This window comes from Convolutriloba macropyga, chromosome 15 (genome assembly GCF_964194025.1).
Source record: "Convolutriloba macropyga chromosome 15, txConMacr16.3, whole genome shotgun sequence".
Lineage (NCBI taxonomy): Eukaryota > Metazoa > Xenacoelomorpha > Acoela > Convolutidae > Convolutriloba > Convolutriloba macropyga.
This window is the reverse complement of record NC_134482.1, coordinates 24,629,133-24,645,867: the sequence shown is the minus strand read 5'-3', so window position 1 is coordinate 24,645,867 and position 16,735 is coordinate 24,629,133. Positions and strand designations below refer to the sequence as shown.

Sequence of the window (16,735 nt, the reverse complement as noted above, 5' to 3'; positions counted from 1 at the left end):
ATTCTCTCAGACATTTTATCGATTCCTTTTCGAATGTTTTAAATGTCTATTAATAATGTGCTCCTGATGTTTTGCCGTGTATTCAAAATGATATTGTATTGAAGACGCTCAAAATCCACACAAATTGAAGGTAATAATCGGCAAGAATGTTCCTGCTATCATGAAATCAACAAATGAAATATCAGGACAATTTCCTCTTCGGACCTGTTCAACTTGATTACAGGAAGAGAGAGAGCAATGGCTTCTTGCTCTCCTTAATTACAGCTCAGTGAAAACAGAAACTGAATTTAACAATTTTGTAGCACCCGAAATTGGAATAATTTTAATTTAATAAATTTGCAAATTGGCTAGGGTGGGAGGGGGAGGGGGGGGGGGGGCATGAGAGGAAAAGCAAAACTGTTTACTCGAGCTTATGAACCGAGTTGTCTCTTCATTCCCTGTTCACGCTTTTACCGTTCTCTTTTCTTTATGTCAACTTCTGATGATTGCGTTTGGAATCTTATTTCATTGTCTGATTACTTTGGATGAAAATCAAAGTGCCTTGAAGCCATCCCCGCTCTCATGCACACACACACAATCACTCTTCATCGACCCCCCCCCCCCGCCCTCGCTCTCAGCAGTGACAAAATCGTTATCCCATATGATTCCATTAATTTGTCTGATTGTCTGCTTGTATACAATTTCGCGCTTCAATAATCCCCCGTCCGCAAAAGCCGTTGCTTCGCAGACTGTTCTGTGCTTGTTGCTTTGTTCTATTTGTCTGTCCTTCGAATACTCCTTGATATGTTTATCACCAACGTCACATTTGCCTGGCTGTAAACTTTCAACACTCTTTCAGTCCTAAAATGGTCGAGAGATAAACGAAAATTAGAATTGTAAATTGACGCTTCAAATGTCATTGTAGAATCTAATTGCTACATTTGAATAAGTAGTTTATTTTGGACGGGTAAGACCACGAAGGCTGATTAGAATTCAGGTAAAAAAGATTTGAGAGTTGATTGCGGGGCGATGGAAGTTCGAGGGATAACCTTTTAACTGATTAGTATTATCATCCTGCTCAATTTATTCACTGCCCAAAATCGCTGCATTTCATGTCTTGAAGACTGTTGATAATGAAGTGGTCGCGCATTTAATTAAACCTCAATTTTGAGAAATAAAATATTTTGTCTAAGGTGTGTTGGCTATGTTTTTAAGGCTTCTACTTCTTTTCACCCCGATTCAATTAACCCCGCATATCTTAGCCCCACATCATTTAACCCCTCTAACATTTCACATCGCCAATTAGCAGTGGACATTGCATGCATGTTTTGTCATAATTAAGTGGATAACTTAATCCCATGTTTTTTTATTGTTTCATATCAAGTCCCACAGGCTGCTGAGGCCTGGCAAAGTAAATATTCTACAAATTTAATAGTCGTTATTATATAAAAGATAAATATCGTGAAGATATGATAGATGGGTGATTAAATTGGTGTTAAACTAGGCGGGTAATTAAATAGGGGTGAAAAAGCATACACCATTTTTAAACCATGTCTTTTAAGATTGACTTGCGCCATTTAATTACGAGTTGTTAGAAGTACTAATCAGGTCTCATGCACAGTATTGGGCTTTTAAGCCGACAGTGCATCAAACTAATTTTCGTCAATGGTGTAAAAAGAAGTTTCATTTTTCCTTGGACCCTATTTACGAACCTGTGATTATTCAAGCACTTATAAAATATGCAAATTTGCGTTTTAGAAGATTTGTATGAAAAACAAATTTTTAACGAACAATTTAAACAGTGGAAACTAGGTATGAATATATACCGTTAATTTTCTGCTGCTATTAAGTACTAAAAATTCAGCTGTGGTTTGAAACTGATTGTTAATTTTCGAGAAGAATCGCTTCTTCCTGAAAAATTTTCGTTTGTTCTAAATGCTTGACATACTAAAAAAATAGTAGGAAACTCATGATTATAGAAGATTATAGAGTTTGACTCTGGGAAGATGCTAATGAACTTATTGTGTGTTAATTAGCATTTTCATTCCTTGTTTTTTATGATAATCTTAAATTGCTTGGAAGTGGTACCATTTTTGGAAAAGTATAGTAAACTTAATACCTTTTCGAGGCTTATTGAAATTGTTGAAACGCCTTCCTATAGCTCTTGTATTCTCTCCTCTTTGGTTGACACAGGTTGAATTTTGCCTTAACTTAGTTATCCATTCCTAAGGGGTGAACATCGAGGGTCATGTCCGTGATTAAAGTAGTTTCCTTACTTTATATTATTCAATAATGATCGGTAAGAGACACTAATGCCTTCATTCAGCCATGTCTAATTTGAGGCCAGAAAGAAGCTGGTTCAATGGGAAATTGGAAGGTTTTTACTGCTCAATTAATTGGGTGCCATTATACACAATTTATTCAGACAGCAAGCATTGTGATGTCATAGTTGATATTGAAGTTCATCAGAATGTAATTCAAAGTTGTCTCTTGTTACGATTGAAAAGCGGAAATGGTGTTAGATGAAATTTGTGATCAGTTCTTGTGTTTAGATTACACTATGTGCGGTGGACAACAGACCCTGTGGAGTTATGGTCATCTAGTAACAGTCAGGCCTACAGGGAGATGGTGCACTTCAACAACCATTTTGGACCCTTCTACAGGATTGAACAGATTATTGTGAAGCTCAGGACTAATTCCACTGGCCACTATATCTACACGCCTAGAGAGGAGGACAATTTGTACAGACCTCAAGACTTCAACCCGATATTGGACGCGCCAATTTTACATGAGGTGGGTAATAAAAATAGGTAAACAGTGATACGCAATTAAATTCGTTTTTTTATCTGCCGATAATAATCCAGCACGTACAAATAGTGATGCATCCAGAAATACATCAAAAAGTAGCAAGAAAAGTCAATTATTGGCTTGAAAATGAAACTGGAAACTGCAAAATGATTGATTTATTAATAGCTGCGATAGCTACGTGGAACTGTAATTTTCCTTTTTACGACTAGAAAAGAATTTGTACTACTCGAAGGCTATTGGAGAAGTTTAAATCAATAATTCTCTGATTAAAATAGACACAGGAAGTAAGAAGTGTCGTTTTTTGCGGATGAAAATTGAAGAGCGGAGCGAAACTTGAAGTCTGACAAATTTTCTCTTAAGCGAGCAAAATCACGTGTGACTTTTTCAAGCAGATTTTTGTTTTTATAGCTGCGAAGCTGTAAACTGAGCCAAGCTATATTGCGGTGATCTTGGTTTTTTATTACAATTCAAAGAATTTGAATTGTATTGGGGCGCTGTCTTTTTACAATTCAAAGAAGTTGAATTGTATTGGGGCGCTGTCTTTTACGACTCGAAGAGGAGTATTGGAGAAGTCCTTTTTTTAATCAATTTTATTGGAGTGATTTTTGAAGCCGGAAATGAAACGCCTGAAAAAAATTGGAGTGATATTGGTGCTGAACAAAAGTGAAGAGCGGATTGAAAAGAAAGTTGTTTTTGTTCATACCGATGTTTTTGAGAGAGCAAGAAATTGATGTGTGAAAAGATTTTCTCTAAGCGAGCGAAATTTTTTGTTCACGTGCGGCTTTTGAAAGCAGTTTTTTGCAACTTTTGATGGTTATGGGGTTTGATTATGATATTGTATTAGTTTTAGGCTTGTTGTGATAGGAATTGAAGGTTTCGAGTAGTTAATTTGAGTTTAATGCTAGTTTCGTGGTTTTTGATCAGTTTTGCTGATTTTTAGACGAAATTTAATGAATTTTTGCCTGTTTTTTTGTTTTACTGCTTTAAGTGGGATTTGAATAGAAGCTTGCTACATAAGGAATTTTCAGATACCAATTCATTAAAGTTTTTTTGGTATAAAATATTTTTTCTAAGGAAAAATGACAGAAAAATTGAGAAATTTTAAACCATTTTTCTTATTTTTTTTGCAGTTTTTCTTTTTAATCTTAGACAAGTTTTTTTAGCCTATTATGACTTGCCCATTGCTTTGCGAGATTTTCATTGCTCTAATTGCAAAAAAAATTATTCGGCTTTATGTTTCTGTACTATTAAAAAAACTCATTAAGTTTTTCTAAGTTTTTAATAGCCGCCTCATCTTCTCAGCCGGCTATTATAGCGCTCCTATTTTTTTTACTTCGTCGAATAAAAAATTGTTTCGCTTTACCTCATTTTGCCGCTTTTTCAACATTTTGCGTGAACTCTTTTTGACTTCTCTAGGCTAGTTTCTCTCTTCTCTCATTCTGCTAAAAGTGATTTTGAGCATCAGTTGCTCAGCAAAGCAATTCAAAATGAACAGAGTCAGTATAAAAAATTGAAGTCAGAAATAGAAACGGGATAAACCCATAAAGCCCAATTTTAGATGCCCGCTATTTGAACATCGTTCCTATAAGTCTTAGTTACCATCTCTAATGCTTATTGGTATTGAAAGTAGCCAGTGTAGCCTCTCTAAGAAACAGAATTACGCTATGTTCAACTACGAAATGCCATCAAATTAAATCGGACTTAATAAATGTTTTTGTACAAAAATCTTTTCAATATCTTCTATTCTGTCAATCCGAATCATGCTTATTGGAATCAACGGCGGCTATTTTCCGGCAATCTGCCGGGTATGTTTTTTGTTCAATTTGTTTTCGAATGCCGTTTCTATTCTTCCTTTTTTTATGGCATTTGTGGAGATTTAGGCTTCACAATAGTTGTTCTTGTTGTTTAGTCATAAGTATGAGCAATTTTCTCCTTCTAGTCGGTTCCGGAGTTCTTCCGGCTATGTGTTTTTTAAGATCTGTTCACACATTTTCATGACTTTTGAAGTCTAATTGGAGTAGTGATTTTGGTCACGCCGAAACAGGAAATGGAGCGCAAAAGCGAGTGGTTTTGCGGCGTGATATTTTTTTCGCTATAATTTTAAAGTAGAGTGAGAAAACGGTGTTTGAACAAAAATTCGCTTTCTCGCTAGTGGTTTTTTTGTTCACATGCGGCAATTTCACTTTGCTTTTCTGTTTTTTCAATTTTTTGGATCGGATTTTTTTCGAAATGGTTTTTCCAATTCTTTCATAGTCCGTTCTAGGTCTAGTTTTTTGTTTAGTCAATGTGACTTTTTCAAGCAGATTTTTGTTTTTATAGCTGCGAAGCTGTAAACTGAGCCAAGCTATATTGCGGTGATCTTGGTTTTCTATTACAATTCAAAGAATTTGAATTGTATTGGGGCGCTGTCTTTTTACAATTCAAAGAAGTTGAATTGTATTGGGGCGCTGTCTTTTACGACTCGAAGAGGAGTATTGGAGAAGTCCTTTTTTTAATCAATTTTATTGGAGTGATTTTTGAAGCCGGAAATGAAACGCCTGAAAAAAATTGGAGTGATATTGGTGCTGAACAAAAGTGAAGAGCGGATTGAAAAGAAAGTTGTTTTTGTTCATACCGATGTTTTTGAGAGAGCAAGAAATTGATGTGTGAAAAGATTTTCTCTAAGCGAGCGAAATTTTTTGTTCACGTGCGGCTTTTGAAAGCAGTTTTTTGCAACTTTTGATGGTTATGGGGTTTGATTATGATATTGTATTAGTTTTAGGCTTGTTGTGATAGGAATTGAAGGTTTCGAGTAGTTAATTTGAGTTTAATGCTAGTTTCGTGGTTTTTGATCAGTTTTGCTGATTTTTAGACGAAATTTAATGAATTTTTGCCTGTTTTTTTGTTTTACTGCTTTAAGTGGGATTTGAATAGAAGCTTGCTACATAAGGAATTTTCAGATACCAATTCATTAAAGTTTTTTTGGTATAAAATATTTTTTCTAAGGAAAAATGACAGAAAAATTGAGAAATTTTAAACCATTTTTCTTATTTTTTTTGCAGTTTTTCTTTTTAATCTTAGACAAGTTTTTTTAGCCTATTATGACTTGCCCATTGCTTTGCGAGATTTTCATTGCTCTAATTGCAAAAAAATTATTCGGCTTTATGTTTCTGTACTATTAAAAAAACTCATTAAGTTTTTCTAAGTTTTTAATAGCCGCCTCATCTTCTCAGCCGGCTATTATAGCGCTCCTATTTTTTTTACTTCGTCGAATAAAAAATTGTTTCGCTTTACCTCATTTTGCCGCTTTTTCAACATTTTGCGTGAACTCTTTTTGACTTCTCTAGGCTAGTTTCTCTCTTCTCTCATTCTGCTAAAAGTGATTTTGAGCATCAGTTGCTTAGCAAAGCAATTCAAAATGAACAGAGTCAGTATAAAAAATTGAAGTCAGAAATAGAAACGGGATAAACCCATAAAGCCCAATTTTAGATGCCCGCTATTTGAACATCGTTCCTATAAGTCTTAGTTAGCATCTCTAATGCTTATTGGTATTGAAAGTAGCCAGTGTAGCCTCTCTAAGAAACAGAAGTACGCTATGTTCAACTACGAAATGCCATCAAATTAAATCGGACTTAATAAATGTTTTTGTACAAAAATCTTTTCAATATCTTCTATTCTGTCAATCCGAATCATGCTTATTGGAATCAACGGCGGCTATTTTCCGGCAATCTGCCGGGTATGTTTTTTGTTCAATTTGTTTTCGAATGCCGTTTCTATTCTTCCTTTTTTTATGGCATTTGTGGAGATTTAGGCTTCACAATAGTTGTTCTTGTTGTTTAGTCATAAGTATGAGCAATTTTCTCCTTCTAGTCGGTTCCGGAGTTCTTCCGGCTATGTGTTTTTTAAGATCTGTTCACACATTTTCATGACTTTTGAAGTCTAATTGGAGTAGTGATTTTGGTCACGCCGAAACAGGAAATGGAGCGCAAAAGCGAGTGGTTTTGCGGCGTGATATTTTTTTCGCTATAATTTTAAAGTAGAGTGAGAAAACGGTGTTTGAACAAAAATTCGCTTTCTCGCTAGTGGTTTTTTTTGTTCACATGCGGCAATTTCACTTTGCTTTTCTGTTTTTTCAATTTTTTGGATCGGATTTTTTTCTAAATGGTTTTTCCAATTCTTTCATAGTCCGTTCTAGGTCTAGTTTTTTGTTTAGTCAATGGAAATTCTTTCAATTGTACGTCAGGTCTTTTCCTTCTATGTTTTTTGTTTCGTCGTTTGACGCTCTTTTTTCGTTTTACATTTATTCACACAGCAAAGCTGAAAAAGTCAAATTTTATGGCACGCAGGTCTACTCTTTCGCAGCTGTTCGGGTTATCTGCCGGCTATGTTTAATATTATTAGGTTGTATTAATAATGTTAGCGTTGCTTTGAAAACATTTTGACGTTTTTACGGGATTAAACGTTTTGACGTTTTTGAGCTATTTTTCAGCGTTTAAGGCTGATTTAACAAATTTTGGCCAATTGTTTGGTTTGATTGCATCGATTGGGAATTTAATAAGTGCCTATTGCTGGTTGGCGTGTTCCATTAAGAATTGATAGCAGTTTCTTTGTATAAAGCAATTGTTTACTGAGAAAGGTAACAGAGTTTCGGAAAATTAAAACAGTTCTTTTCAGTTTCTGTCAGTGTTTCTTCTCAATAGAGGAGGTTGTTTGCCTATTATCGTTGGTGGCTTTTTTGTTGACTCATTGACCGATACCAATAGCACGAAAAGAGGTTCTCTGTTTGTATATGCACTTTTTTTAATAAAAGAGAATAATAAAAAAAATATTATTTTCAATTGCTCTCAAACGAAATTTTTAGCAATCTTACTAGTTCTGTGGTGTTTTTTAATGCGATTTTTTGCTTGAAATAGTTTTTTTCTGACTCATATGACTTCTCATTTTTAAAAACCGGATGAACATGTAATGCTTGGAAGGCTTTAAGTTCTCTTAGAGCCTTACTTCTCTATGAATGCGATTCAATAAAACTTTCAAGACAATTTCTTGATGTGAAGGTTGGTTCTTAATCTTAAAGTTTGACCCCTCAGTAACCCCCCCCCCCAACCCACCCCCTGTCCACCCTCATCCGCATGGCAGTTTGGAGCCCCTCTCGTCCAGCCCTCCCAACCCTACACCCCGCTCTTCTCATCCTCCCAATGCTAGCAGCTCTCTTAAGACCCAGCTTGGTACTACGACAGTCAACCGTTTAGTGAAGTGGAGATTTTACATTGATGTTTCCATAACTGTGACACGCTTATTTTATGCCAATTATTAATTGCTCGAAGTGAACCAATTAAGTTTGAGGGCAAGAGGAGTAATTATATTATGTTTGAAATATCTCTATAAACAGCAAAAATATAAAAATTAAAATAATCAAATCTAAAACATCTTACACGAAGCATTTTTTTTACCATACTTTAAATGCTCAATGCAGATTTTTATATAACATGCTGGTAAATTTGTGGACATTTTTTTGATTTTTTTAAAATTGCTTGGTGCAATTTTTGTTTTGTTAATAGCTGCCGTCATCCTTTCAAAGGCTATTAGTTAGGCGCTCCTTTGAGTTTTTTAAAACCTTTTTTGTTCAATATAAGTTACCACTTTCACGTTGGACTTCTAACTTACTTCACTTACTGTTTCAACTTAGATTTCATTGAGCAGTAATACGCAAAGACCTTCATCGTCAAAAAGCAAAATAAATAAAAACGGGATAAACCGTTAATGTCCGGGCAATAAGACTTAATGTTTAAACTTTTAGTGCATTAAGTTATCAAAATTCCTTAGAGTATACTGCGAATGGGTTTTTGCAATAAGGTTATTGTCTTGCTAATTGAGAGGCTGAATTCGTTGTCGTTATTAATCTAATGAAATTCCAGACCAAATAAGAACACTTCTCATTTTTGTCTTGCTGTGTTAATCCCAAGTTGGGTCAGTAGGGTCAACAGCGGATATTGCAATCGGCCAGCTATGTTGTATCTTTTAATTGCTCTCGAACCAGCACAAGCAGTTATTGTTGTCTATAGACAATAGAATCTATCCCCAGAGCAATTTGTCCAGTGTTAGTCGGTTATGTTTATTTTTTTTTCTAATTACTCCTAATTCTTTGGTAAATTCGATATATCAAGATTTGCGGCATTATTAGTTGCTTTCAAACCGAGTTTCTTACGATTTTTTTTGTCCTGCCATCTTTTTTGTGCGATGTTTTACTTGATCGACTTTTCGTTTGACCCTTTTGACTTTTAATCCCCAAAAGCGGGATAAACATGTAACGCCCGGAGAGCATTTTTCCCTTAGAGCTTGAGAGTTTTCTAGTCTCCAAGTATGCGATTCGCCGAAACTTGGAAAAATAAGTTTATGATGTAAAAAGCGGTTCTTATACTTAGATTGCCGCAACTCCCCCCCCCCCCCCCCCCCAACTTTAAAGTCTTGTGTACTGACCTTAATATTGCCTGAAAATTTGGCTTGACCCCCTCCACAATACTAACATCCCTACGCCCGAATTGGCTTTTACCAAAGTCAACCGATCGCTGGTCGTTTGAGAGGCAATTCGCCCGACGATAGTCGTTTATGTTTATGCAATTTTAGTACTACCGACTTTTGGTCTGACCGTAATTTGTAATTATGTTTCTTACTGGACTTTTCGTAATTTGTAATTATGTTTTTTAGTGCACGATTTAATTAAGGCTGTAAGTTAAGCTCTTTACTACTCATTAAATGCATCCAAAGGTTCTGGAGGTGAAAATTGTTTGAATTGTATTGAACAATTTTGTTGTCAAAACGATTGGTGATTGTCAAATAGACTTGTTTTTATTAGATTCAGTTTTTGTAAATCGTATTCTTTAATAAATTATTAATAGCCGCCCTCATCTTCTCAGCCGGCTATTATAGCGCTCCTATTTTTTTTTTACAATTCAAAGAATTTGAATTGTATTGGGGCGCTGTCTTTTTTTTTTTTTTTTAAGATCTGTTCACATATTTTCATGATTTTTGAAGTCAAATTGGAGTAGTGATTTTGGTCACGCCGAAACAGGAAGTGGAGCGAAAAAGCGAGTGGTTTTGCGGCGTGAATTTTTTTCGCTCTAATTTTAAAGTAGAGTGAGAAAACGGTGTTTGAACAAAAATTCGTTTTCTCGGTAGTGGTTTTTTGTTCACATGCGGCGATTTCACTCTAATTTTTACTGTTGTTTCGATTTTTTGGATCGGATTTTTTTCTAAATGGTTTTACCAATCCATTCACAGCTCATTCTAGGCCTAGTTTTTTGTTTGAATTAAATTTTCATTTCTCGCTAGTGGTTTTTTTGTTCACATGCGGCATTTTGACACTGATTTTCTGTTTTTTTTTTCTGATTTTTTTTTTGAAATGGTTTTCTCAATTCACTCATAGTCCATTGTAGGTCTAGTTTGTCTGTTTAGTCAATGAAAATTCTTTGAATTGTACGTCAGGACTTGTCCTGCTATGTTTTTTACTTCGTCGAATAAAAAAATGTTTCGCTTTACCTCATTTTGCCGCTTTTTCAACATTTTGCGTGAAATCTTTTTGACTTCTCTAGGCTAATTTCTCTCTTCTCTCATTCTGCTAAAAGTGATTTTGAACATCAGTTGCTCAGCAAAGCAATTCAAAATGAACAGAGTTGGTACAAAAATGGATGTCAGAAATAGAAACGGGATAAACCCATAAAGCCCAATTTTAGATGCCCGCTATTTGAACGTCGTTCCTATAAGTCTTATTTACCATCTCTAATGCTTATTGTTATTGATAGTAGCCCCTGTAGCCTCTCTCTAAGAAACAGAAGTATGTTCAACTACGAAATACCATCAAAATAAATCGGACTTAAAAGATGTTTTTGTACAAAAATCTTTTTTTTTTCAATATCTTCTGTTATTTCAATCCCAATCATGCTTATTGGAATCAACGGCGGCTATTTTCCGGCAATCTGCCGGGTATGTTTATTCATGTAGACATTTAATGGTAAGATATCAAACAGATGTTTTCCATTAAAGTGGTTTGTTTTCATGACAGTGCATCTGCCAACAAATTAAATATTCAGATTTGTTGAATGTGGTCAAATGTAATAGTTATTCCCAGTGATGTCGATCTTATTGGCTCGATATTAAATTCGGCTTCATCTTCCAAGAGTAAGCACAAAATATCTCTCCTGTTTGAATAAATAATCACTGATCAAGGAAAATAAGTGGATTTATATTGGAATTGGTAAAGAAAACTAGTTCACATATCTTTGATATTTATACGTTACATGCAGTAGTAGATTGTGGAAGAGAAATTTGATGCTTTTTGCATATTTGGCGAGGGAAAACATGGAATATTGGAACAGTAAGGTTTATAACTAAATGCCACATGTAGAAATTCCGTTAAGTGGTAATTATGTTGCAAAAAGTGGCGGGACACAACACAAATAATTCTGCGAGATGTTAATGTTGAACACCGCCTGACAAATATAGACGAGGTATCACGAAATGAAATGTGGTAGTATGAACACCGCTGTTTGTGAAAAGCAATGAGTTTCCTGAAAGCAAATATTTCAGTAAACGGACACCACGAAAATATCTTTCAGCCGACATTTTTTTATGGTCAGCTCGAATAATTTACATTTAGGCTGTTTCATTGGCAGCTCAGATTTGAGCTGAATGAAGTCTACAACTGTTAGGATATAACCATCTATAAATGTTTTGTTCCGACTCCACTTCTGGGGGGGTAGGAACTGTATACTCAAATGGGTTTTTTTTTCAGACAATTTTGGCCGATCGATATATTCATCGTAGAGAAATGTGAGTGGTATCATTAAAAAGCTCATCCAGCTTAGAATTCGAAATTAAAAAGATTTTTTTTTGAATATCGTTTTTTTCGCGGAGTTATTGAGGTAAGTTTCATGTGAACACGGGATATTTGGTTCACTTTTGTTCATTTTTACCGTATTTTTTGTTCGAATAAACATTTTTTCTTTGAAAATTTTAATTCAAAATTACATTTCACGTCACAAAATAAATCAATTTTGTGTTCCTAATAGACGAAAAGCGATAAAAACGACTAGTTCTGGTCTCATAAGGAAGTTTACTATAAAAAATAATTCGCATTCCATTTGAGTTTTTTTTAAGAAAGTTTTGCATATTTTTTTTTTCAATTTACCAGAGACTAGTCACTTTTCATATCGAGGTTCCGTTCATGACAAACATCATTTACAATCAAATGAAGCCCCATGAACTAAAAATTCGTTTCCAAGGAATCGCTCATTTTTTTTGGATTCGTATCTCAGTTTTCGTAATTTTAAATGAAATTTTGATTTTCATTTTGAGATTTTACTAAAATTTTGGAATTCTATGGCATAAACTCGTTGTCTAAAAGTGCAATCGGTTCCGTATTCAGCATTAAGTGAACCTATCTAGTGCTCTAAATGGCTGTTAAGACTTTGAAAATAAATTTTTGATTTTAATATTTAGCAATCTTAAACTTATTTCCGTGAACTGTGAGTCAATCTCAGTAATGACAGGATGCCCCTCCTTCCTACTGAAACCACAAATAGGTCGTTAATGGTTTTATCTTCTAACTATTGGTTATTTGACTTCAATGCAACAAAATTTCAGAAAAAAATTTAATTCAAAAAATAAAAATTTAATTTTGAACATTTCGTATTATTGCTTCCTTTTGAAATCTTTTTACGTTATCCTAATATTAATAGCTCCCATTGGCTCATAGAAAAAGTTCAATGGATCATAGCTAAAGTTTTCAGAGAAAAGTTATGGTTTAAATGGCTTCAACACTTTCTTCTCTCCTTTTTCTACTGAATTTTTGGTTTTTTGCCTCTATTTGTTGTTGTTTTCATAGTCAAAGGACTTAATTTGATGTCTTATTGACTACCGATGCATGAAAAGCATCCCTGTAATAACATCGTGGCATAACTGAGCGTATTTATTGATTTACGTTGAACGATATTGAATTTAATGACTGTTGTCTTCAAAAATATTTTTTTGAAAAAAGTTTTGAATTTTAATCAATCTTAAACTTATTTTCTTACTGTAAGTTAGTCGGAGTAATTACGGAACCCCTTTCCTTTCTACTTCAAAAAATTATCTAGTGAGCGGATTTAATCTTCTAACTATTGGTTTTTTGACTTCGATGCACGAGTTTTCATAATTTTTTGATATTTTTTTCGTTAGTGGTTCCTTTTGAAATCTTATTACATTATCCTAATATTGATAGTTCCCATTGGCTTAGCAAAGACGTTCAAGGGATGATAAAAAAGTTTTCAGATAAAAGCTTATGGTTTAAATAGCTTCGACACTTTTTTCGAGCACTTTCATACTGAATTTTTGGATTCTGCCTGTATTTGTTGTTGTTTTTTTCATAGTCAATGACATGTTGTAATGTCTTTGATAACTTTTGAATGACAAAAAGCCTTGTCGGCACATCGAGGCTTAATTTAGCGTACTTAATGGCTTCCGTTGAAATCTATTGAATTTAATGGCTGTTAAGACTTTAAAAATATTTTTTTGATATTTTTTGAACATAATCAATCTTTCGTCGTTTAATGTTTTTCTCGTAGTCTTTTAAATGGCAGATCTCTTGAGCGCTGTAATGAGGCATGGCAGTATGTAATTCAATTAGTAGTTAGGTTTTGTAACATTTCGCACATCGTTTGTAATTTTTTGAGTTTTTCTTTAGTTCGTTTCTTTGGCTTAGTTTAATCAAAGACAGGGCCTTTTGTTTTTGTAAGGATTTTTCAGTAAAGTATCAAGGATTATTCAGTTGAAGGCTAATGATTTTAAAGACTTTTGAATTTTCTTGGTTGAAAAAATGTTGAATAATTTTTGAATTTCGCCTCATTGTTCGTTCTCTTAGTAGATGGGTTGTGTAACGATTGTTCTAAACTCAAACATCTATTTTTGTTATCTCTTCAGTTGGTTGAAAATTAATTCAAAGTTGTAGATGAGCTCAGGTTGGAACATCATGTGCGAATGCACATTTAACGAGCCTCCTTGTTGATATAACTGCTCAAACAAAGTTTGTAGCATTTATTTATCCTATTGATCTCATTACTCCTTGGTTCTCTGCAGGTTTTTCGTTTTAGCTGTAGGACATCCGGTCACGACTTAAATTTGATTTCTTCCTGTTCGATTATACACTTCTTTTTGATCGGTGGATTTGACAGGTTAGAAAGGCTTTTCTAGCATACATTAAATGACATTTTTTTTGAACATTTTTTGCGTCTCGAAACAGTTTCCAATGAATTTTTTACTCTTTTGTCACGTCCAATCGGCGTCAAGAAATTGGCAAAAATTCAACATATTTTGTTAATTCGACCGTATAATTGGACAATTTGGCTCCTTTTAAAAGTTTTGCTGGTTTTATTTGTAGCTGCGATAGGTATATCTCAGTGGAGCTATTATTGGCCTTCTCAACTTTGGACTTATTTCAACGTCAACTTTCATGCTGCGACCTTTGATGTCAATGCTCACTTCAAATCTGGTTTTCGTTCACTCTTGTATGCAATTTAGGGATCTTTTCCGTTTGTGCCCCCAGTACGTTATGCGCCCCCACGTGTCATTACATAGTAAATCATTATTTAAAATATGGCACGTGCCTCTGGGGGTGCAAATAGTATGCGCCAAGCTGGGGTGGGGGGGGGGGGGGGGGTAAACGGAAAAGATCCCAATTTTGAATGGGTTGTGTGCGTGTCGACATTTTTCACTTCTCTTGTTGGAGCGAGTTTTTTGCTCATTCTTGTGAATAATTGTAGCCCACCCCCCAACTGCCTCTCCCCCATTCACCTGATTCTACCCGTAACCCCGCTTGCTCCCCAACGCGAACCCCTTCCCCCCAACACCCCTCATTCTCTCCACGCGACCCTCAATTAAGCTTAAGCTAGCCCCCTAAGTAGTCGAAGCTGGCTACCGACGAAGCCAACCGCTCTCCAGTCGTTTGAGAGAAATTCTCCCGAAGTTAGTTGGTTATGTTTACAATTTTTGGTCACACTTGACTAATGCCACTCTCCTTAATAACTTTCCTCACTTTCAAAACGAGATATAGCTGCGATATGGATAACGGGCGCAAGCAATTATTGTTGTCTATAGACAATAGAATCTATCCCCAGAGCTATTTGTGCAGTGTTAGTCGGTTATATTTATTTTAATAGCCGCCTCAGCTTCTCAGCTGGCTATTATAGCGCTCCTAATCTTTTAAATATTCAAAGAATTTGAATTGTATTGGGAGGCTGTCTTTTTTTAAGATCTCTCCACACATTTTCATGATTTTTGAAGTCAAATTGGAGTAGTAATTTTGGTCACGCCGAAACAGGAAGTGAAGCGAAAACGCGAGTGGTTTTAAGACATGAATTTTTTGCTCTAATTTTAAAGTAGAATGAGAAAACGGTGTTTGAACAAAAATTCGCATTCTAGCTAGTGGTTTTTCGCATGCGGCAATTTTACTTTGATGTTTACTTTTTTTACTGTTTTTTTTTTCGATTGTTTTTGGATTGCGTTTTTTTTTCTAAATGGTTTTCCCAATCCATTCATAGTTCATTCTAGGCCTAGTTTTTGGTTTGAACCAAATTTCCATTTCTCACTGGTGGTGTTTTGTTCTCATGTGTTATTTTGACATTGATTTTTCTGTTCTTTTTTTGTTTTTTTTATCTGATTCTTTTAGACATGGTTTTCCCAATTCACTCATAGTCCGTTCTATGTCTTGTTTTTCATTTAGTCAATGAAAATTCTTTGAATTGTACGTCAGGACTTGTCCTGTTATGTTTTTTTACTTCGTCGAAAAAAATTTTTTCGCTTTACCTTAGTTCACAGCTTGTTCAACATTTTGCCAACATCTTTTTGACTTCTCGAGGCTAGTTTCACTCTTCTCTCATTCTGCTAAAAGTGTTTTTAGACACCAGTTGATCAGCAAAGCAATTCAAAATGAACAGAGTCGGTATCAAAAAAAATAAATGAGAAATAGAAACGGGATAAACCCATAAAGCCCAATTTTAGATGCCCGTTACTCGAACTTTGTTCTTAGTTACCTTCTCTAATGCTTATTGGTATTGATGCTAGCCCCTGTGTGGTCTCACTACGAAACAAGAGTACGTTCAGCTGCAAAATGATATCAAAATAGTTCGCACTTTAAAATTGTTTTTACAAAAATCATTTTTTCACTAGTTTTTTCTCTTCTTTCAATCTCAATCTTGGTTATGCGGATCAACGGTGGATATTTTCCGGCAATCTGCTGGGTATGTTTTTTCTTCAGAAATTACTCCTAACTCTTTGGTAAATTCGATATATCATGGTGATAATCGTCTATTTGAATTTTGGCTGAGGCACATGGTTTTTTGTTGACGGTGAGCTTCTGCAAGTTTTTTTCTTGTGTAAAAAGTTAGTTATTGAGCTATTCTTCTGATAGCTGTAGTTTCTGAAAACTGGAGCAAGGCTGTTTCAAGAAATCAAGTTCGGGTATCCTTTTTGGTGAAAAGTTTAGAGCTAAATTGAAAATTCGAACTTCACTAATGAAGAAAATTAAAAAATTGAACCAACTGAGAAACCGAGATTATAAAAGTGACGAACTTAATTTTTTCGGAGAAAATCTGCTGTGTGTGGAAACCAAGATAATTTTGGTGGTTGGTAAAAAATTAGAAATTGTGTTTAGATTCTGTACCTACAAGAGAACATCAGTAGCCTGGTAATTTATTCGGACAGACATGAACGAAATGTGTCTCTCGACGATATCTGTCACAAACCCATGCACCCTGTGAACAGCAGGTGTGCAGTAACAAGTGCAACTGAGTGGTTCCAAAACTCACATGATAATATAGACCAGAAGGCGTACAGGACCAGGCGCAAGAGAGTGGTGAAAGCCAATCATTACAAACACATCAGTGCTTGTATAGAGTAAGAGTCGTTACTTCTAAATTTTGCCAATTTCAACAATTAAATT

General features: G+C 34.9%; 1 protein-coding gene across 4 annotated transcripts in view; it reads left to right on the top strand.

The window, feature by feature from the left end:
- LOC142353971 (NPC intracellular cholesterol transporter 1-like) overlaps positions 1-16,735 on the top strand; it is a 97,813-nt gene that overhangs the window by 26,986 nt on the left and 54,092 nt on the right. For all 4 annotated transcript variants that reach the window (XM_075406210.1, XM_075406209.1, XM_075406208.1 and 1 more), the window contains 2 exons: positions 2,532-2,772; positions 16,448-16,689. In XM_075406210.1, the coding sequence (XP_075262325.1) occupies positions 2,532-2,772; positions 16,448-16,689 (483 nt within the window). The remainder of the gene's footprint in view (positions 1-2,531; positions 2,773-16,447; positions 16,690-16,735) is intronic.